Source organism: Chiloscyllium plagiosum, chromosome 2 (genome assembly GCF_004010195.1).
Source record: "Chiloscyllium plagiosum isolate BGI_BamShark_2017 chromosome 2, ASM401019v2, whole genome shotgun sequence".
Classification (NCBI taxonomy): domain Eukaryota; kingdom Metazoa; phylum Chordata; class Chondrichthyes; order Orectolobiformes; family Hemiscylliidae; genus Chiloscyllium; species Chiloscyllium plagiosum.
The window spans coordinates 69,334,510-69,357,452 of NC_057711.1; the positions used below are offsets into that span (position 1 = coordinate 69,334,510).

General features: G+C 39.6%; 1 protein-coding gene across 1 annotated transcript in view; it reads left to right on the plus strand.

Moving 5' to 3' along the window:
* LOC122557327 (synuclein, alpha interacting protein) overlaps window positions 1-22,943 on the plus strand; it is a 156,977-nt gene that overhangs the window by 39,875 nt on the left and 94,159 nt on the right. Inside the window, exons 2-3 of the mRNA XM_043704919.1 lie at window positions 7,827-7,931; window positions 18,811-18,883. Coding sequence (XP_043560854.1) covers window positions 7,875-7,931; window positions 18,811-18,883 — 130 coding nt within the window. The 5' untranslated portion in view covers window positions 7,827-7,874. The remainder of the gene's footprint in view (window positions 1-7,826; window positions 7,932-18,810; window positions 18,884-22,943) is intronic.

Below are 22,943 nucleotides of genomic sequence, written 5' to 3' on the forward strand. Positions count from 1 at the left end.
GCCAAAAACAGAGCCCAAAACCAAAGGCAGAGTTCACTCTAGTGGAAAGTCCACTCCTGAAAGCAGCAAATGCACACCCCACAGCACACACACACAGGTGTTGAGTTTCCATGGAGCCCTGGTCAATCCACAGAGGACCAGGCCCACTTACAGGAATACAGTTCATTATAAAATGTGCAGTTAACTCACAGGGGATGGTCCACTCCAATATGCAGCAAATGCTCACTTCCAGCACTCACACAGGTGTTCAGTCTTTACACAGGCCAAGTCCACGCACAGAGGGCCAGGCTTCCCTTCAGAGAAACAGTTCATCTGGAAAGGTGCATTTTCTCACAGCGGCTCAGTCCAAACACCAAAAAAAAGTGAAAACATTTGCAAAAAAAAAAGACTGCAATGGCTAAGCCCTGCCACAAAATCTGTATAGTGTTTTTTTCAAAATATAGCAAGAAAAGTAAAATACAGGCTGTAACCAGCCAGTCAAACAACAGTTCCCTAATGAGAACTGAAATACACCTATAGCACATTGGCTGTGAAGATCACCCAGTTCAGAAATCAGTTCTCAATAAAAAGGAATACCAGTAATGAACTGGATGTGTAGATCATCTAGTTCGGGAGTCAGATTCCCCCAAAATAATTGCAATTTACGCTGGCTGTGTGGCCAGCCAGCTTGGCGTCAGTCACCTGAACTGAGGAGATTCTCCTGGTTAGATTGGTCAGTCAAGGCTCCCTGATTGGCCCAGATTAATAACGCCAATCAAGGATCTCACAGTCAGTAAGATCCACCTGGTTCCAATCACTACAGCATATTCCTTTCTACCCATGTCTGCTAAAACAACTTCTAATGTGCTCATTTGTCCTCCTAATTGCCAGAAATACCAGAACCCTCATCTCACTTTGCCAGCTTTTCCCACTGAAGGAAAAGTGGGGTTAGTCTTAAAATCTGTTCAGAAAAGTTTGTGTTCAAAACAGTCGGTTACACAATGCTTAGCTGGAAAAATAAGATATTCCTCAAGCTTAATTGCAACAGTGCAGAAAGTGCAGTGGAGAGTTGAAATGGTAATGCTGAGAACTTGGGGTTGCACTTGTGAACAGCATGAAGGTATTCAATAAAGCAGTAAATGATCCATGTGACGCCCATGTTTAAGCATAGGGATTGAGCAAGAATGCATCAAAGATCTATCTGACTCCCTTTGTTATTTTAAGTTGATTTACACTGAACAAATGGAAGTAAAGTGGCTTACAATTGCCAGTCTAGCAAAGAAAGGTCAGCCCTGACTAACTTCTCTGAATTTGAGCATCTTGTTTCACATCAGGAATGATGACATTGTACCAATACTTCCATCAGGCATTTGACAAAAGTCTCTCATGAAGGGCTGGTAGTTAAACTACGATGTGGTGAAAAACTGCAGAGAATTTCAAAGCTTTACAACATTTTAAGAGAAGAAACCTCTGTACTCAAACCTGAATGATTGACCCCTTGTTCTGAGATTTTGTTCCTGTGTTTTGCATTTACTGGCCAGGGGAAATAACTTTCTTGTCTACCTTGTCAAACTCCTGCAGAATCTTGGATTCTTCAATGAGGTGATGTCTTTTTTGGCTCAATTTACTCAGACTGTCATCATAAAACAATGTACTTATCCAAGATGCCAATCTTGGCTCTGCTACCTCCAATACAAAGCAAAATGCTATCAGTTGCATTTAAGCAAAAATATAGAAATTTTAGCTTAGTCACATGTGTACTTTCGGCAGTTTTCTGGAATCAGCAGGATGCCGAAACAAATTAAGCAAGTCTGTTAAAACTTCAAGTGGTTACATATTTATTGGGTAAGCTTGCATATTTTGGTTATTCATTTTTACAGTTATTTTTAACTTCTCTCTTTTCCCTTACCACTTCAGATTTATATGTTGCTGACAGAAAATTGTATGAGGATTAATCTGTGCCACACTGTTATTGCTATTACTTATGCAAGTATAGAACATAGAACATTACAGTGTAGTACAGGCCCTTCGGCCCTCAATGTTGTGCTGACCTGTGAAACCAATCTGAAGCCCATCTAACCTACACCCTTCCATTATTATTCATATGTATATCCAATGACCATTTAAATGCCCTTAAAGTTGGAAGGTCTACTACTATCACAGGCAGGGCATTCCACGCCCTTACTACTTTCTGAGTAAAGAACATATGTCTGACATCTGTCTATATCTATCACCCCTCAATTTAAAGCTATGTCCCCTCATGCTAGCCATCACCATCCAAGGAAAAAGGCTCTCACTGTCCACCCTATCTAATCCTCTGATCATCTTATATGCTTCTATTAAGTCACCTCTCAACCTTCTATTCTCTAATGAAAACAGTCTCAAGTCCCTAAGCCTTTCCTTATAAGACCTTCCGTCCATATGAGGCAACATCCTAGTAAATCTTCTCTGCAACCTTTCCAATGCTTCCACGTCCTTCCTATAATGCGGCGACCAGAACTGTATGCAATACTCCAAGTGTGGCTGCACCAGACCTTTGTACAGCTGCAACATGACCTCATAGCTCCAAAACTTAATCCCTCTACCAATAAAAGCTAACACACTGTATGCCTTCTAAACAACCCTATCAACCTGGGTGGCAACTTACAGAGATCTATGCACATGGACACCAAGATCTTACTGCTCATCTACACTACCAAAAATCTTGCCAATAGCCCAGTACTCTGTATTCCTGCTACTCCTTCCAAAGTGAATCACCTCACACTTTTCCACATTAAACTCCATTTGCCACCTCTCAGGCCAACTCTGCATCTTATCTGTGTACCTCTGTAACCTGTAACATCCTTCTGCACTGTCCACAACTCCACCGACCTTAGTGTCATCCACAAATTTACTAACCATCCTTCTACACCCTCATCCAAGTTATTTATAAAAATGACAAACAGTGGCCCCAGAAGAGATCCTTGTGGTACTCCAGGATGAACATTTCCCATCAACCACCACCCTCTGTCTTCTTACAGCTAGCCAATTTCTATCCAGACCACTAAATCACCCTCAATTCTATGCCTTTGTATTTTCTGCAACAGCCTACGATGGGCAACCTTATCAAACGCTTTACTGAAATCCAGATACACCACATCAACTACTTTACCCTAATCCACTAGTTTGGTCACCTTCTCAAAGAACTTAATAAGGTTTGTGAGCCATGACCTACCTTTCACAAAACCATGTTGACTATCCCTAATCAAATTAACAATTTCTAGATGATTATAAATCCTATCTCTTATAATCCTTTCCAACACTTTATCCACAACCGAGGTAAGGCTCATTGGTCTATAATTACCAGGGTTGTTTCTACTCCCCTTCTTGAACAAGCAGACAAAATTTTCTATCCTCCAGTCTTATGGCAGTATTCCTGTAGATAATGATGACATAAAGATCAAAGTCAAAGACTCTGCAATCTCCTCCCTAGCTTCCCAGAGAATCCTAGGATAAATCCCATCTGGCCCAGGGGACTTATCTACTTTCACACTTTCCAGAATTGCTAATACCACCTCCTTATGAACCTCAATCCCATCTAGTCTAATAGCCAGATGGTCTAAATTTTGCTGTGAATGGAACCTTGCAACCATATATGATCTGTCCTTGATGTCCCCTCCATTTGCATTTTCAGTGCAGGAGAATGAATGGTAATTAGGAGAAAGATACCTTAGTTCCTGCAAACTTAGCAGAAACCAGAAATGAAATTGGAGACTAACCTAATGTGTATGATTGAGCCAACTTTCCTTCCACCATCTTGATGCAGATACATGCTTTCACGATTACTATCAGACTCTTGCAAATTCGTATCTAACTCTCATGGAGCAGTAGCTGAATGAGTCATATATTATATCAGCTCATGTAGGCATGGATGATAAATGATTCTTTGCCATTATTCTGAAGATCAAAAGTTTCATTAACAAAGCTAATATTAAATTGCCCTTCCAAATTATTATGTATTGTATACTCTTAATTTGATTAGTGATGCCATATATGATTCCTGGTTATATCCTTGTTAATATTTCAAAATTATAAATTAATTTAGAAGATTATAGACAAGACTATGCTGAGTGAACATGAAATCAGGTTATTTCAACCCAAGCTAACATAAACCTGCTATTTTTGTTGCAACTTGTCTCATTGTTTGAATTAAACTAAATTTTTGAGAATACACACTCCACTGCAATTTTTGTCAAAGCAATTCTGTTGCTGAACATATGAATCATGTTGTCTGTAAATGGCATAAACATTAATGAAACACAGGCCTGGATTTTGTAGTCAGTGACAAAGAAAATCCTTGTAATCTCTGGTGGGAATCTCCCTTTCACCATGGCTATTTAAATCTAGATGTCTTGGTGCACTGTAGAATTAGGTCAACAAATAGGTACAGTGGTGCCCAAATAAATTTAAATTTTCAAACACAATACTTGAATTAATTCACTTCTCTTATTGTTTTAAAAATGTGGATTTTTGTTTTATTATTGTGGATAAGTTGAAAATCCCGTAAATATGAAGTTAGCTTTTCAGGGCCAGTAAGGGCACTTAGCAGTAATTATAGAGTTGGTGTGCATTTTAAAAACTGATTTGCACCTAATTCAACAAGATGTGATTTTCTTTCTGGGGTTTGACAGTGCTAGAGTGGGAATTATCAAATGATGATCGCAAGGATGTTTGCAGTCTGAAAAATATTTTCACCATTCTCTTCGCCTCATTTATTAGTATTCCCGTTAGATGGAGATGTGGAATTCAGCATCACAATATTTAGATCTCACTTCCATTTTTGTAATGAGCAAAGGAAAAGAGGAAGAGCCAGATTTTCAGTTATTTTTTGCAATTTAATTTCAAATTACCAAGCCTCTTTCTTAGATATATAATGAGAAGATATCTTACGAATAAGGAAAAAAGAGAGAACTTCCAATCTTGGAAAGTTTGAAATTTTGTGAAGGTTATTTTGAAGAATACGTACGTGAAAAAGCATTTGACGAATGACTTGTTCTGTGTTTGAGTGCAGCTCCTTTTGTAGATAATTGATTATTTCTAAAATGATTGCTAAAAAAATCTCAAGTTCATATTTAGTTTGTTGAAAATAAAATTAGCATTAGTCCAAGAACATTTATGTTTTAATTTCATGGGCTGCAATATTTTGCTGTCTTTCTGCCTGCACACTGCCATATTTGCGGTCGGTGTTTTGGTAAGCACAAAATGATCCCAGCTGGAGGAAATTCAGTGGAAATGTTTGACTACAATTAAGACAGCAGCAAGTTTAAAAAACATTAGTGAAACAGTGAAATGTTAAACACTGGTCTCTCCAAATTAATCAGTCGCATACATTTCAAGCAGAATATTAAATACTTGAAAATAAATTACTGGGCTTCTTTTAAATTCAGCTTTATTCAATATAGCATGAAATTAGCCATTAATATGTATATTAATATCAATTGTATGGCAACCAATTGCTGCCATCTTCCAAAAGTACTGTTCAAATCTATTGATCACTTCAGTTATGAGGATAGTTTGAAGAAGTTGGGACTGTTCTCCTTAGGGTGAAGAAGGCTGATAGGAGGTTTGATAGAGGTTATTAAAATCATGTGCGGCCTAGATAGAGGAGTTAGGGAGGAGCTATTCCTGTTCATAAAAGGAACAAGAATGATGAGAGGGTATAACTTAAAAGTGATATGAAAAAGAAGCAATGGTGATGAGTGAAAGAAACTTCTTGATCAGTGAGTAGTTAGGGTATTGAATTCTCTACATGGAAGTAAGGTTGAGGCAGGTGCTACACAAGAAGTTGTACACGAGGGTTTGGGAGTAACTTATTTGCTTGGATAGAGGATTGGGGAGCCAACAACACAGCAAGTTGCGATAAATGGGTCTTTTTCTGGACGGCAAGGTGTAACTGGCGGGGTGCCACATGGTTCAGTCCTCAGGCTCCAACTATTTATAATCTATATTAATGTAATGAATTGGATGTAGGGATAGGAAGTACTATAGCTCAATTTTCAGATTGCACCAAACGAGTTGGAAGAGTAAGTTGCAGAAAAGTAGTAAAAAATTTAGAAATGGATATGGATAGGTTAGGTGAATGAGCCAAATTTTGGCCAATTGGATTTAATGTAAATGAGTGTGAAGTTTTCTATTTTGGTTGGAAGAATAGAAAGGCAGCAAATTATCTAAACAGAGAGAAACTTTGCTTCAGGGCAGAAGGATCCGGGTGCCCTCATGCATGATGTGCAGGAAACTCCTATGCAGGTAAGCAGGTGATAAGGAAGGCAAATGGAATTTTGGCATTACATGCCAAAGGTATGGAATATAAAAGTAGGAAAATTTTGGGGCAATTGCATAAGGCATTAGTGAGACTATATCTAGAGTATTGTGTATAGTTTTGTGTCAGGAGGGATGTCATTTATCGGAGGCAATTCAGAAAGGATATTATACTAGGTTGATTCCAGAAATGAGGGATTTGTCTTATGAACAGAACTTGATCAGTTTATTTAGGACTCCCACTCTCTGGAGGTAGAGTCATAGAGTCATAGCGATGTACAGCACGGAAACAGACCCTTCGGTCTAACTCGTCTATGCCGACCAGATATCCCAACCCAATCTAGTCCCACCTGCCAGCACCCGGCCCACGTCTCTCCAAACTCTTCCTATTCATATACCCATCCAGATGCCTTTTAAATGTTGCTATTGGCAGCTCATTCGATACTCGTACCATAGACGAATGTGAGGAGATCTAATTGAGATGCTAAAGGGGATTGACAAAGTAGATGTAGCGAGGATATTTCCTCTTGCGGAGCAATCTAGAGACCATAGCTTCAGGATCAGGATAACGTATTGAAACACAGATTTTGAATCAAAAACATTGAAGGATAGTGAGTAGGTTGGAGCGGGACTTGGAGGTGTTGGCATCTCCATGTACCTGTATCTACTGCCCTTGTCCTAGATTGAAGTGATCATGGGTTTGGTAAGGGATGGTTCAAGATATTTGGTGGAATTTTTGCTGTGCATCTTGCAATTGGTACATACTGCTGCTACTGAGTGTCACTGCTGGAGGGACTGGATGTTTGTGAGTGTGGTCCCAACCACATTTATTGTTTTGGTCTGGATAGTGTCAAAGTTTTTGAATGTTGGTGGCGCTTCATCCAGGCAAGAATGGGGTGTATTCCATCACATTCCTGTTTTTGCCTTGCAGATGATGGACAGGCTTTGGGGAGTCAGGAGGTGAGTTTATGATTATAAGATTTTAAGTAAGAGTTTGTTTTCTAAAGGAGAAACATTGTTTCTAAGTATAAGTTGGGTTTGCCTTCTTCAGTTAGTTTTATAGCGATATTTTAAAAAATGAACATTGCACATCTGTTGTGTATAAGAGCTATGTCATTAGAAGGGATGTGAAACCCTATCTTCTCGTCCATGAAGGATCCAGTTGCACTGTTTTGGAGAACAGGAAAGTTGTTTGTGCCTTGGCTGATCATTATCTCGGGTGTAGGTTTGCTCGCTTGTAGGTTTGCTCGCTGAGCTGTAGGTTTGATATCCAGACGTTTCATTACCTGGCTAGGTAACATCATCAGTGGCGACCTCCAAGTGAAGCGAAGCTCAACCTGAGCTACAAACCTTCACAAACCTTGATCATTATCTCTTAAATTATTTTGAAATTCTTCTTTGTAGAAGAAGCTTTTGGATTATCTCCTATTTCTTGCTTGTAAGTTTGTTCAAGTATAATTATATTTTTACGTGGCATGAAATCTTTGAAAGTGAAAAGATTACTCGTGTATCTGTAATTATATTTCATGATGTATTTTTTGTATTTCTAGGAATATTGTACTTGGCAAGCAATTGCCCAAAATGTGCTTGGATGAACAATGGATACTCCTGAGTATTTGGATTTGGATGCAATAGATTTTAGTGATGATGTTCCTGTAAGTAATTTTATTAGTATTCTTTGTACTGTTTACGTAATTTCAATAAAATAAAGCATTGTCAGACATGAGGGATATTTTGTGTTGAACTTATTGAAATACAAGCCAGCCCACAATGAAAAAATTAGCAAGGGAGCAATAATTGGAATGGCAAGCAACAGGAAAGTCAAGGATATTCTACCAGACAGAACAACACATGGAGGCAGAGACTGGAAATTACTGCCCAAGTACATTCACTGTCACCTGCTATGGTGGTGGAAATTGAAACAATGTTACATGAAAGAAGAATACAACTGGAGCAGGTTAAGTGTCTCAAACTATGAGAGTGAGGGCCACAGGATCAGTGTGGCCCTTTCGAGGCAAGGAAGGACATAGACCAACAGGGACCCCAATCTCTGGTAACCTTAATCCACTGGCTCCCTATAGGCTCTACAATTCCCTGCCTCAAAGATATTGCTGGCTGCTCATTCACATCACATTTGTTCGGAGAGGTCAGGGAAATAATAGAGATGTTTGCCCATAAAGAGCAACACAACCAGAAAAATTCATGCCCGGGGACATGCCTTGTTCACCTTGCTTCCATATACTGCAGGAGGCTGTCAGTGTAGGCATGGATCCGTGGTACATTCAGTATGGGCATGAAGTTAGGTATCAAGGTGGGATGGTTTGCATTTGGAGTTACACAGACATTCAGACAAACAGATACATTGTAAAACCATGAACATTTATGCAAACATGAGACTTTACATACAATGCAAAGCCACCCAAGTGTCTTCAAAAGGATTTTTTTTTCCCTACTGTGTCTCATTGTTGTCCCAGGTTCCATAGCTGGGTGCTTAACAGTGGAGGCTTTTAGCCTGGAAGGTTTGGTCTGGTTCTTAGGATGTTTTTCTTTGGACTGCTCAGGCACAATGATCGGCTTGAACTCCCAGTGGATGGAGGGGACCATCAAGATGGAGATGTAGGGTCTGGCCATTTCTAGACAGTCTAAGAGGAGACATCGGAGGGGTTTTTGTGTGGCTCTTCCTCTGGCTGGCAACCTCCTGACATTTCCTTGTGAAAAAGTGGTACATGGGAGTGAATGCCAGATTCCCTGTCTCCCTGCTATCATAGAAGCAGTCAGGTCCATATAATTGTAGCTACATGCTGCAGTCTCTGGGCTAGGAGGCCCATTGCCTCTCACATTGTTCCTGTACCTACCTGTTCATGTGGATAAAGTTTCTGATTGCTGACACTACAGGTTTCTGTCCTGCCTGGGTCTGAGTAGGTACCTGATCTCTGTCAGGCGTCCGATTGCCTGTTGCCTGGGCCGTTTCTTTCTCATCCAGTTGTAGAGCTGTCACAATGACTTATGCTCCCAAACATTTAAACTAGGTATTCCCACCAAGGAGTGTCAGCTATGGTCCCAGTCCCCTCCTTTGCAGGGCAGGGCTGTCTCCTTATAGTGGGTGAGGGACCTGATATTGAGCACCCCTGCATCTATTCTGGCTCTTTCTACCCTGTTATCAGCATTTTTTTCCTGTAATGGGGAGTTGAAAGTTGGTAGCATGTCTATTGATGTTGGCTACGTGGTCGAAAGGTGAACATATGTCCTGAGCAAGTGAATAGGAAGTGCAGAGGCCCTCAGGGTTATTGGTATGTGAAGGTTGATGCAAGTGACAATGCTGCATGAAATAGTGGGAGTGGTAGAGCATGAGCTTTGGTGGGAGGTGTGTCCAGTAGCAGAGAGAGAATGTGAGGTAGCAGAGAGAGAAGAGTATGACACTTACCCTTAGAGTGGAAGTGGTCACTGATTTGCTCTGACCGTTACATGGAATCGGACTATTATGTTAATAGCTACTTCAAGCTTTTTCAAAAATGTAGCCATCCTTTTGCTGCTGGTCTTGTCTTGTTTGAATCTGCCTCCTTCACCTTCCCTGGTTGTTAATTCTGGATCATGTCCACTCACTGCAGAAAATGATTTTCCTCCTCTTGCCATTGCTTGTTTTGCTAACCACCAAGTCTGTGGCTTTCAACTTGTCTACCAATGGCAATAGTTTCACCCTATCTGCTCCTTCCCAGATCCATCATGACTTTGAACATGTGTAACAATATTTCCTCTTAATTTCCTATTCTGTAAGGAGAACAACCTCAGCTTCTCCAATCTATTCATGTAGCGATTCAATCATTCTCAAGAACCTTTTCTGCAATCTCTCTAAGACATTTACATCCTTTCTAAAATGTGATGCCCCAGGGAAACTCAAATTGAGGTCAAAACAGTGTTTCGAGTTTATCACGAGGCTTGAGCTTTACTTTAATTATAAAGCCCAAAATGCTGCATACTTCATTAACTGCTTTCTCAAACTGTCATATCACCTTTCAATGATTTATGCATGTATACCTCCAGTTCCTTTGTTTTTATATTCCCTTTAAATTTTATCCTTTATTTTATAATGCAGAATTACTTGCTTTCTATACATCAATCTTGACTTTAATTTATTATCTTTACTTGTCTAAAATGTGCTCAAAGGGCTTCCTTCACACCAACATTTGATACTTATCTCTCGTGGCTGTTGAGCTTAATGTCCCATCGTTTGGCTCTGAACTACTTTTTTTAAAAAAATTAAATGGTAGCGAACTTCTGAATTCCACTATCCTAGTTTTTAAAAGAGTTGCATGAGCCTTGAACAAAATGTTTACCCTAATTAAATCAGTATTCTCTAACATATTCAATCTTTGAATGTTCAGCTGCTCCATTTTTTTTGTAAACTACCAATTTAATACTTTTTATTTTTTACATGGACTTTGCAAATCCCATTCCTTCCATTATTGCTTCTAAAATAACTGCACAGAGGTTGGTATCCTGGCACCAGGTCATCCTTTATTTACGTGATGTAGAGGAGCCGGTGTTGGACTGGGGTGGACAAAGTCAAAAATCACATGACACCGGTTATAATCCAACAGGTTTATTTGAAACCGCAAGCTTTTGAAGCCTCCCAAACCTTCCTTAGGCAGCTAGTGAGAGAGAATACATCGGACACAAAAGTTGTAATAAAGGATCAAAGAGTCATACAACTTATGCAAATGTATTGTAAAAACCTAAAGGACTATTACGTTTTTAATCAATTAGAATCGCAATGCAGGTTTCGATTGATTAATATGTAAATCCCTTCCCCAAGTTAACTTCAGGTTTTATCAGCATAAAGGTGACACCCCAGGTCAGACAATGTAATTTTAGGTGTGAGGCCATGTTTCAAGGCTGTTATGTATCTCATCCTGGAGCCAGGCTGGTTTTATTTCCAAAGTAGGAATTTATAAAATGCCACACTGACTGCCTGTCTACAGATTGTGTGTTTTTGAACAAAATAGAATGTATCTGCAAGTTCAAACCTGCAATTTGACCCCATAGATATATAATGTGTGTGTCAGAGAGAAGAGGGGGAGAGAGTACATGTGTATGAGAGGGTCTGTGTGTGTGGGAGAGAGAGGGAGAGAATGTGGATATATGTGTACGCACGTGCTCGTGAGAAAGGGAGAAAGTGTGTGTGCTGAAGAAGGAGTGTCTGTGATCTTTTGCTATAAATTCTGTGTCCGATGTATTCTTTCTCACTAGCTGCCTAAGGAAGGAGCAGGGGCTCCAAAAGCTTACAATTTCAAATAAACCTGTTAGACTATAACCTGGTGCCATGTGTTTTTTTTAACTTTATTTACATGTGCAGCGTACACGGGTTCTGACAAGCCAACTCAGAGCCGGTCCCTAGAATGAAGAGATTATCTGAATCTTCTATTTATATCTGTCAGCCAGGGCTCCCTGATTAGCACAGGTTAACAACCCCAATCAAGGATCTCATAGTCAATGAGCTCCACCTAGCCCTTGTTCCAATCACTACAGCTTCATATTGCGAAAATTGACAAGGATTGAGAATTTAATTTTCTTAAAGAGCAACATTCCAACTTCAAAATGCTGTATCAAACATTTTACCAATTATACTCTGCAGCTAACTGGGATGATCAGACTGGTTAAAGATAATGTTACTTTACAGCTGTACACTTTGGTTACTAATCATTTGTACAATAAAGAGATGTGCACTTGCTAAAACTTTTGTATTTTAGTAGTTAGATGCAATTGAAATTTAATAATAGGAAGGGCCCAGATAAGTAGATTATTATTCCTGCGTTGGGATTCTGAATGAGAATATTTTACAGGGAATTAGTCAGCACATTGCCATCACAAGAAGTAACGAAGAGGATTGGTGAGTGGTGGACGTGATCTATGTAGATTTCAGTAAGGCATTCAACAAAGTTCATCATGGTAGACTGGTTAGCAAGGTTGGATCTCATGGAATAAAAGGAGAACCAGCCATTTGGATGTAGAACTGGCTAAAGGTAGAAGACAGAGGGTGGTGATGGAGGGTTGCCTTTCAGACAAGAGGCCGGTGACCAGTGGTGTGCCACAAGGATTGGTGCTGGGTCCACTGCTCTTCGTTATTAATATAATTATTTGGATGTGAACATAGGAGGTATAGTTAGTAAGTTTGTAGATTACACCAAAATTGGAGGTGTAATGGACAGCGAAGAAGGTTACCTCAGAGTACAACGGAATCAGATGGGCCATTAGGCTGAGAAGTGGCAGATGGAGTTTAATTTGGATAAATGTGAGGTACTGCATTTTGGAAAGGCAAATCAGGACTGGATTTGTTTACTTAATGGTAAGGTCCTGCGAAGTGTTGATGCACAAAGAGATCTTGGAATGCATGTTCATAGTTCCTTGAAAGTGGAGTCGCAGGTAGATAGGATAGTGAAGAAGGCGTTTGGTATGTTTTCCTTTATTGGTCATAGCATTGAGTATCAGCATTGGGAGGTCATGTTGCGCCTAGACAGGACTTTGGTTATGTCACTTTTGGAATATTGTGTGCAATTTTGGTCTCCCATCAGAAGGATGTTGTGAAACTTGAAAGGGTTCTGAAAAGATTTACAAGGATGTTGCCAGGGTTGGAAGATTTGAGCTATAAGGAGAGGCTGTATAGGCTGGGGCTGTTTTCCATGGAGTGTCGGAGGCTGAGGGGTGACCTTAAAGAGGTTTCTAAAATCATGACATCGCCAGAGGAAACAGTGGAGGCTAGTACAATTATAACATTTAAATGACATCTGAATGGGTATATGAATAGGAGTAGTTTAGAGGGGTATGGGCCCAGTGCTATAAATGGGTTTAGATTAGATTGGGCTATCTGGTCAGCCTGAACAAGTTTGACCAAAGGGTCTGTTTCCATACTGTACATCTCAATGACTCTATGTCTCCAAGTGACATTGCACATGACTGTGTAGTTACTGACATGAATTCCTGCTTTGCTTGACTCTGCTGAGGGTGACAGGGTATATTTAGAGAGTATGTGGGACCTTGAGTTCAGAAAGAGAATAAGTAGAGGAAGTTAGGCTGATCCCTTATTAAGTTTTGGTTAAGCCACAACTGAAGCATTGTGTCTGCTTCTGATCGCCATACTTCAGAAAGGATTCAAGGGTCCTTCAGAGATGCAGAGGAGCTTTACCAGAGTAGTTCCAAGGATGTGGAATTTTAGATTGAAGAAGATGGCTGATCTGATAATCCTCACTTTACTTTCGTGTCTTTTTCCCATAGCCCGTAATTCTCTTATTAACTAAAATCTGCCTATCTCAACCTTGAATATGCTTAACAAATCAACCTTTGTTGTCCTCTATGGTACATACTCAGTACACTCTGAAAGAAGAAAAACGTTTTCATTTTTGTCTTAAATGGGTGACCCCTTATTGTGGGATTATGCCATCTGGTCCTAGACTGTCCTCCGAGGGGAGAGCACAATCATCATCTGTGTCTCCAAACATATGTCCTTGACCACTTTTCAGATCCTGTATTATATTTCTTAGCAGCAGTAAACATGAAAACTAGGCCACGTTACATCTGAAAACTGATGACATCTAGTTTTATATCCCTGCCACTTCTCCCAACCACAGAAGCCTTTCCATGTTCTCAGACAAACTTTTAAAAGAGATTTTAAAAAACTAGCCTACTATATTCACTGCTTACAATATGGTCACTACTATATTGAGGAGATAAAACACTGACTAGGTGACTGCTTTGCAGAACAACGACATTCTATCCGCAAAAATGATCCTGAGTTTTCGGTTGCCTTCCACTTCAACACACTAAAGTTTTCCCTGGCCAGTGTTTTTGGCTTGGATCTGCTACAGTATTTCAACAAGGCTCAGTGCAAGCTGGAAGAACAGTATTTCATTTCTCACTTGGTGATCCTGCAGTCTTCAGGACTCAATATCGAGTTCAATAGTTTTAGAACCTGAACACCTTCCATTGTCCTTTATCCACCCCTATGTGCCTGGCCCTGTCATGACATGGCTGCTTCCGCCTCAGCCAACCCATTTTCTCTTACTAATGGTCCCTGTTATCTGCTTTATTTTCTCCCTGGCTCTTCGTTATTCATCCCTTTGCCTGCCAAACTGCTGTTCACTCTCTCGTACTATGCATGAACAATATAAATTTCTGGATCTTTGTCGGTGAAAGAGTGGATTGATTTTAAGTGGGATTAAAAACTGAACAATTAAGTAATATTTAAATTTAGAGTACTTATCACCAGTTTTGTGCATAATATAACTAATTGCATTTGTTGGTTCAAGAAGGTTCCACATTCTACCCTCCCAACCTCTCCAGATCTTGCAGACCTGGAGAGTGATCTGTGTTCATAGTGTCTTTTATCTGCTTCCTTGACACTCTTGCTATTCCCATCTTTAACTACATGCTTTACATTGAAATCTGTATAAATTTGGCAATAAATTTGCCCATCCACTGAGCCTTGTCATTCTAATTTTTTTTATCTCTACCAGTGCAAAATTATGATTTGGAGATGCCGGTGTTGGACTGGGGTGTACAAAGTTAAAAATCACACAACACCAGGTTATAGTCCAACAGGTTTAATTGGAAGCACACTAGCTTTCGGAGCGACGCTTCATCACCTGATGATTTTTAACTTAGTGCAAAATTACTTATCTCGATCCACAGCTCAACTCCTCAATGCCAAAGGAACACTTTTGTAAGATTTCAGCATCCCAGGACCTACCGCTTCTATTGTCTGTCTGATATTTCATCTTGTTCAAAATGCAGTCATCTGTCAAATATGGCATTAATTCTGAACTGCTAATTGTTATTATTATAACTATGGAGGGTAGTTTAATGTTCTTGCTATTATGAGTTATTTTTCTAACGAGAGAATTTTGGCCTCCACTGTAAATCCCCTAAATAGGCCTATTCTTTCTTGGTTTTGCTTGGATTAAATGTGCGATTATCTAGAGAATTAAAACTTTCGTCAAATTGATTCCTATTGTATGTGTTTCTTGAACCAACAAATGCAATTAGTTATATTATGCACAAAACTGGTGATAAGTACTCTAAATTTAAATATTACTTAATTGTTCAGTTTTTAATCCCGCTTAAAATTAATCCACTCTTTCACCGACAAAGATCCAGAAACTTACGAGGCTGTTTCTTGAAACAACATCAAGTACACTGAGCTGGTTAAACATAGAGAAATAAAAAGCTTAATTAAAAATTACAACCACAAGCTGATAGATGTATTTGGATGTTTAGTGTGTGAGGAATATAGAGGGTTCTGTAATATCTCTACTTTAGTGTCACAATGCTTTATGGTAGCAGAAAAATTAATCAAAAGGTCAAATTTGCTACTTCCCATGTTTTGAAAACGTAAGTTTGTTTAATTCAGCTTTTTATGCTTCCAGTATTTATGGTGTGAAACAGAAGCCAACTTTTGAGAACATTCAGCTCCAGATTAGTACAATAAACATGACAGTAGATCTGGAAAAAAAAATGTAAAATGGATTTTTATTCAATGTATTTTACTAACTTTGTATGTGGACTGCAATTCAAAGCCTTAAAATATACTATTTTTGTCAATAATTTATAGAAGTTGTGATCTGCAAATGAGTTCAACTCATGCATTTTTATATTTAGATTTTAATTGTTGAAGCAAATAAAATTTGCAGTCAGTAAAAATTCATGTATAGGTCTAACAGGGGTTCACTTAAGAACATTTAAACTAGAAGCAGGAGTCGGCAACACTGCCCCTTGAACATGCTGTGCCGTTGAATGCGATCGCCGTTAATCTCACCTTGGCCTCAACTCCACTTTCCTGCTGTTCTCCATAACCCTCCAACCTATTACTAATTAAAAATCTGTCTGTCTCCTCAAATTTAATCTGTGTCCTTATGCACTGTGGGGAGTGAATCACAAACTTTTGAGAGAAGTAGCAGAAGTAACATTTATATAAAACTTGCTTGTGCTGTGCAATAACATAAATTGTATCAAATGGTTCATTATATTTATCTTTCTTGGGTTGCAGATGAATTGTCTCATATGCCACAATCATGCCATAGGTATCAAGTGCCAACTCTTTCTGATTCAGGCTTTCTAATGCTTAAAAGAGTTTGAAAATTACAAATCCAGATCAATGTTTGTGTTTAGACAATTGATTGGCTTTTAGATTTTTTTTAGCCACTTAATGAACAGTGCTTCAAAGTTTCTTCTTCCTAGCATCTAAGAATAGCTTTTATACCCAGAAGTCTTAAAAATCGGGTGAGAAGAATATTTGGCATGTGTTTTAAAGAACCAGTATAGGTTATACTGATGTTATAAAGTAAATTGGTTAAAAAAATGGAAATAGAAGAAAATACATGGAATTTAAAAATTAAGACTGTAAATGGAAACAATTTGCTATTACAATTTAGTCACTTAATTAAGTTTCTATATTGCATGCATTAAGAAGGGGAGTTACATTTTTAGTTTCATTTCAGATTTGCTTAGTGACTGATACTGGGTGTCTGAAGTTTGATGCATGTATCTTTATCAAGCATTTACAGGTTTGGAGGTAAATATTTCAATGCATTAGAAATAAGCATAGGGGAAAAAAATGTTGTCTAGCAATGAGGCATCCAGTATTATGAGAAAGTTAGAACTATCCAGAAACTCTCACCAGAACGAAGGACCCGATACCCAACATGAGCAAAATCAATGTAGTGTACAAAATCCCATGCAAGGACTGCACAAACAGGACAAACAGGACAAACAGGAAGACAGCTAACGATCCGTATCCATGAACACCAACTTGCCACAAAACGACACGACCAGCTATCCTTAGTAGCCACACACGCAGATGACAAGCAACATGAATTCGACTGGGACAACACTACCATTATAGGGCAAGCCAAACAGAGAACAGCCAGGGAATTCCTAGAGGCATGGCACTCATCCACAGACTCTATCAACAAACACATCGACCTGGACCCAATATACCGGCCACTACAGCGGACAGCTGGAACTGACAACCGGAAGCGGCAGAGACAGGCCACTATAAATGCCGGAGGAAACATCGAGGCTCCCAAGCACTGAGGATGTCACCTAGATAGGGGATGAAACGTTTGCAAGACAAATTCCCAGTTCGGCGAACAGAACCACAACAACGAGAACCCAAGCTACAAATCTTCTCCCAAACTTTGAACTATCCAGAAAGTCAGGCAGTGTGTGCAGGTTCAATCAGCAAAAATGTTCTGTTAGTTTATTAGTCTTCAAAATGTCAGATCCAAATGACTTGAGAGAAGCATCCAGAAGCAGAAAACTGCTGGAAACTAAGGTTATAGAAAACTATGGGTTTTCTCTGAAAGTGTTTGGAAAGACAAACACTCCAGAAAACAATTGCAGTGAGGGAATGGGGAAGATGTTCCAAATCTGGGGATTAAGCATGAGGAACTGTTAGACAGCCACACTACGGTGCAGAATAATTTAATCCTCTTACCACCTTCTGGTAATTCATGGAGGCCATCATCTTTCTCTTAACCAATGCTTGATATTAATTAGTGCTTAATCAGTGAACTCTTACAACCTGGTTACCTACGAACTGAAGATGATCAAGCTTCACATCTGTATATGTCAACTATCATGTGCGTTTTCAGCTCAAGATGGCTGTTTCCTGACCTTTGTAGAGTATACTTGAATAATGGCAAAGTACTGTGGATGTTGGAGATTTGAAACAAACACAGAATGCTGGAAAAACTCAACTGGTCTGTCACCATCTGTAGAGAGAGAAACCTTTACTTCTTGAGTATTGTATTTTTGGTTTCCTATCTGAGGAAGGATGTTCTGGCTATCCAGGGAATGTAGAGAAGGCTTACCAGGCTGATTCATGGGATGGTTTTGGGGGCGGTGGGGGGGGGGGAGGAGGGGGGAATACTAGATCTGTAAGGATTATGTTATCTGTAAGGAGTTTGGGAGATTAAACAGGATGGGTACAGGAAAGATTCTCTCCATGACCGATGAGTCCAGAACCAGAGGTAACAGACTAAAAATAGGGGGTATGTCTTTTAGATCAGAGATGAGGATGGAAGCCTGTGGAATTCTCTGCCATTGGAAACTGTTAAAGCCAAAATGTTGAAAACTTCCAAGAAAGATATAGATAAATTTATTAGGACTAAAGGAACCAAAGGACATGGGATAAAGTGGATACAGGACACTGGTGATTAGCTATGGTCATTTTGAATGGTGGAGCAGACTGTAAGGGTTGAATGGCCTACTCCTGTTCCGTATTGTTTTAAAATTATATAAAAAATTGAATGATTTTCTTTGTTATTTTTATTTTCAATAATGTTGAAATATGACATACTGTAGAAGGTTGACATCTTTGTATCTTGAAATGGAACTTGAAAAAGTAAATTTCTGGATATCTGCCATTGCATTTAATTTCTAACGTGCAAGACCATTCATGTATTCTTACAGCATGGTGAAGAAAGTTGGTTTGTGTAATTTGTGTTCCTCTATAATTTTTCTCCATATTTTGTTTCTTTCTAGTTTGGAAGCTCTTCAGCGAAAGCTGTTCCTGAATTATACAAGAGATGTGAAATGCAAAATGAAAGCCGGATAGGTAATTCATATGCTTGTTTTATATATTTTTGGCTAGTTTGTATTGTGCATTTATAACCGATTAGAATTAAAGTATTATTAGCTAAAATCTGGTAATCCCATATATTTTTACAAAAGAAAATAAATTGTTGTACTCCCAATTCTGATAAGGTGTTTATCTACTCTGCTGAATGATTGTGAAGAGACAAAGAGATTGAGAATCATGCTAGCTTGCACATGCAAACCTGGAACAAGGAACAATCCCTACTTTGAGACAGTTTAGACCCAAGGCACACATAATCTGGGGCCTAATTTAAATTAGTCTGGTGAATTTATAATCCCTCCCACACAGCCAGAGTGGACCCTTTAGAAATGAGATGAGGAGGAATGTCTTCAGTCAGAGGGTGGTGAATCTGTGGAATGGATTGCCACAGTAGGTGATGGAGGCTAAGTCGTTAAGTATATTTAAGACAGATCAATAGTAAGGGGATCAAAGATTATGAGGAGAAATCAGGAGAATTGGGTTGACAACATATCAGAGCTGAAAATGTGTTGCTGGAAAAGCACAGCAGGTCAAGCAGCATCCAAGGAACAGGAGAATCGACGTTTCGGGCGTAAGCCCTTCTTCAGGAATGAGGAAAGTGTGTCCAGCAGGCTAAGATAAAAGGTAGGGAGGAGGGACTTGGGGGAGGGGCGTTGGAAATCCGATAGGTGGAAGGAGGTCAAGGTGAGGGTGATAGGCTGGAGTGGGGGTGGGGGGCGGAGAGGTCAGGAAGAAGATTGCAGGTTAGGAAGGCGGTGCTGAGTTCGATGGATTTGACTGAGACAAGGAGGTGTTCTCTGAAATGTTCCGCAAGTAGGCGGCCTGTCTCCTCAATATAGAGGAGGCCACATCGGGTGCAGCGGATGCAATAGATGATGTGTGTGGAGGTGCAGGTGAATTTGTGGCGGATATGGAAGTATCCCTTGGGGCCTTGGAGGGAAGTGAGGGGGGAGGTGTGGGCGCAAGTTTTGCATTTCTTGCGGTTGCACAGGAAGGTGCCGGGAGTGAAGGTTGGGTTGGTGGGGGGTGTGGACCTGACGAGGGAGTCAGTCATGATTGATTGACAGAGCAAACTCCATGAACCAAATGGCCTAATTCTGCCCCTATATCTTGTGGTCTTTTGTGAATGGGTTTTAAATTTTGGGCTGCTTTTTTGCTGTTCGCTGAAAGGGACGGGTTAATCAGGTGGGATCGGCTGATCTTTTATGACTGTTGTGGAGCATGAAAGAACACTTTGTCTTGGTTCCACATTCAGGTAACTATATATGATTTTAAAAGTTCTTTTTTTGTTGTGGCAGCCTCTCATAGTTACTTTAAGGTTGTGGATATGCTTGGGTTCCTGAATGTTGGTTGTGAGCCTACTGCTTGTTTCAGTGCTGAGCTCTGGACATGACCTTTAGCCTTGATGCCCAATATGTTGGGCATAATTTTGGCTGGGACTGTGCTTGTGTGTGCCTGCTTTACTTATTGGATATTTGTATGCCTTTTTTGCACTAAGGGTACTTCTCAGATCAATAAAAATTTAATATATATTGATAAGGAAGAAAGAAAGTTGGATACCTGTATTTTCAGGAAGTGTATAAGTTGCTATTTAACTCAAAAATCATTTTGCCATGATCAGTAGATCCTCCTTATACTAACTCAATGCAAAGAGTCACTCTACTTCCTTGCACCTAATCCAAAGAAAATGCTCCCATCCTTCTAATCACTGAGGTACATACTCTTCTTTCAAATCTGTCACTTCATAATGACACGCTTTATCTTATTTTGCTCTTTCTTCATCACTGCAAACCACGTTCCCCCTTTCCCAGTTAGTGATGCAAGTTACCAATTTATATAAATTACAAGTAAGAGGTGAACTGGATAAACAAATTTGGGGGGATCTCGATGATACTACTATCCTTTCTGCTCAAGATCTATGTTTAATTCTAAAATTGAAAGAATGCAGATGCTGGAAATCAGAAACAAACACAGAAATTACTGGAAAAGCTCAGCAGGTCTGGTAGCATCTGTGCAGAGAAATCAGACTTAACTTTTTGGTTTCAGTGACCTGAAACATTAACTCTGATTTCTCTCCACAGATGCTGCCAGACCTGAGCTTTGTCAGCAATTTGTGTTTTTGTTTATGTTTAACACTAGCTCTAGCTTATAGAAGAGTCACTTTTCCACCTTCTGTTGACCTGTATAATACTTCATGACACAATACTTGGATACCTTTAAACCGACTTGAAATTGGGTTTGAAGCTCTCCAGGCCTGCAAAATGGTAATATCATGCTATGTCAGTAGATAGTTATTTATATTTAGGACAGGGTAACCCTGCCAAATTCACTTATCTAAAGGTAATTTATTGATGGATAGTTTTTACTCTCTTTGGATTTCCGTGGTCACAAAAGCATTATGAACAATGTTTCAGTGTCTGTTCAAGCACTGGCAGTGTTCTGTGATGTGGACCTCAGTATTTAAAACATAATTGAACCAACATCTCTGACAACAGATTCTAGTGTTTGTAGCTCCCAACAGACTTCACCATGCCTTTCTCTCAGCAGACCAGAAGTTCACAATCTGAACTGTTAACAGTAGTCTTTCTCCTTCTCCAACTGAGAAACTTGCAAATTTAAAGGCAGTTTCTTCCAATGCTAGTGATGTGAAGAGAAACTGACCCCACATTATCTTTCCCAACCTTCCTTTGATCAGGTAATGCAACAATGAAGGATTCATCTTAGAGAAGAAATCTGAAGGCTAAGGCAGACAGTCTCCATCCTCCCAATAACCTTCCCTTGGTTCGGGGTTGGGTACCAGAATTCCATTTTTAATGATTCCCTAACCTCTAAATAACCTGAATGCTTGGTTTCAAAAGCTCAGCAGGTCTGGCAGTATCTGTGGAGAGAAATCAGAATTAGCGTTTCAGTCAAGTGACCTTTACTCAGAACCTGACCTGAAACATTAACTCTGATTTCTCTCCATAATGCTGCCAAACCTGCTGTGCTTTTCCAGTAATTTCTATTTTGTCTTTGATTTACAGCATCCGCAGTTCTTTCGGTTTTTATTTGCTTGGATTTAATGTTGCTTTTATCTGAATGCTACTATTACTTGTGATTCAGGCCCCTGAGTGCTAAAACTGTGAGTTTCTGCTTTCACTTGAAATTTAAATTTACTATGAGGTTAGGAATGCATCCATTAGCAGTGTTAAATAGAGAGAGATGAGCCCAGTCCACAATGATCTTTGTTAGCAAATACGCATGTGTGGAATAAAAACATTGCTGGGAAAATGCAGACTAGCAGCAGCTCAGAACATGAGAAAAGAGTAGGTCATTTGGTCCTTTGAGCCTGCTCTGTCATTCAGTGAAACATGGCTGATCTGATTGTGATTTCAGTTCAGCTTTCCTGTTCCATTATCCTTGACTTCCTTGTCAGTCAAAAATTTATCCATAGGATCTGACATTCTATGCTACTTGCTCCTTCCCATCTCTTCTATCTGTCTAAGAACCATCACTTCCCCACCTCTCTTCTGTGTGCAAAGGAAAGGAAGATTAGACTGTGTATGTAACTCTGTTTCTCTTTCCACAGATGCTGCCAGACCTATTGAGTTTGTCCATTATTTGTTTTTATTTTAGAACTCTTTCCTGTGCAGTGTTTTGCTTTTGTTTTAGTGCTAACCTGTGTGGACTGTGCTGTCAAAATACTCACTATTTGCATGCGAGTTGATTCAATATCTAGAATCATACAGTCATACCACAGAAGTAGGGAGGACATTCAGCTATTAGAGTCATAGAGATGTACAGCATGGAATCAGGCCCTTCAGTTCTACCTGTCCATGCCAACCAGATATCCCAACCCAATCTAGTCCCACCTGCCAGCACCTGGCCCATATCCCTCCAAACCCTTCCTATTCATATACCCATCCAAATGCCTCTTAAATGTTGCAATTGTACCAGCCTCCACCACATCCTCTGGCAGCTTATTCCAGACACATAACACCCTCTGAATGAAAAAGTTGCCCCTTAGATCTCTTTTATATCTTGCCCCTCTCACTCTAAA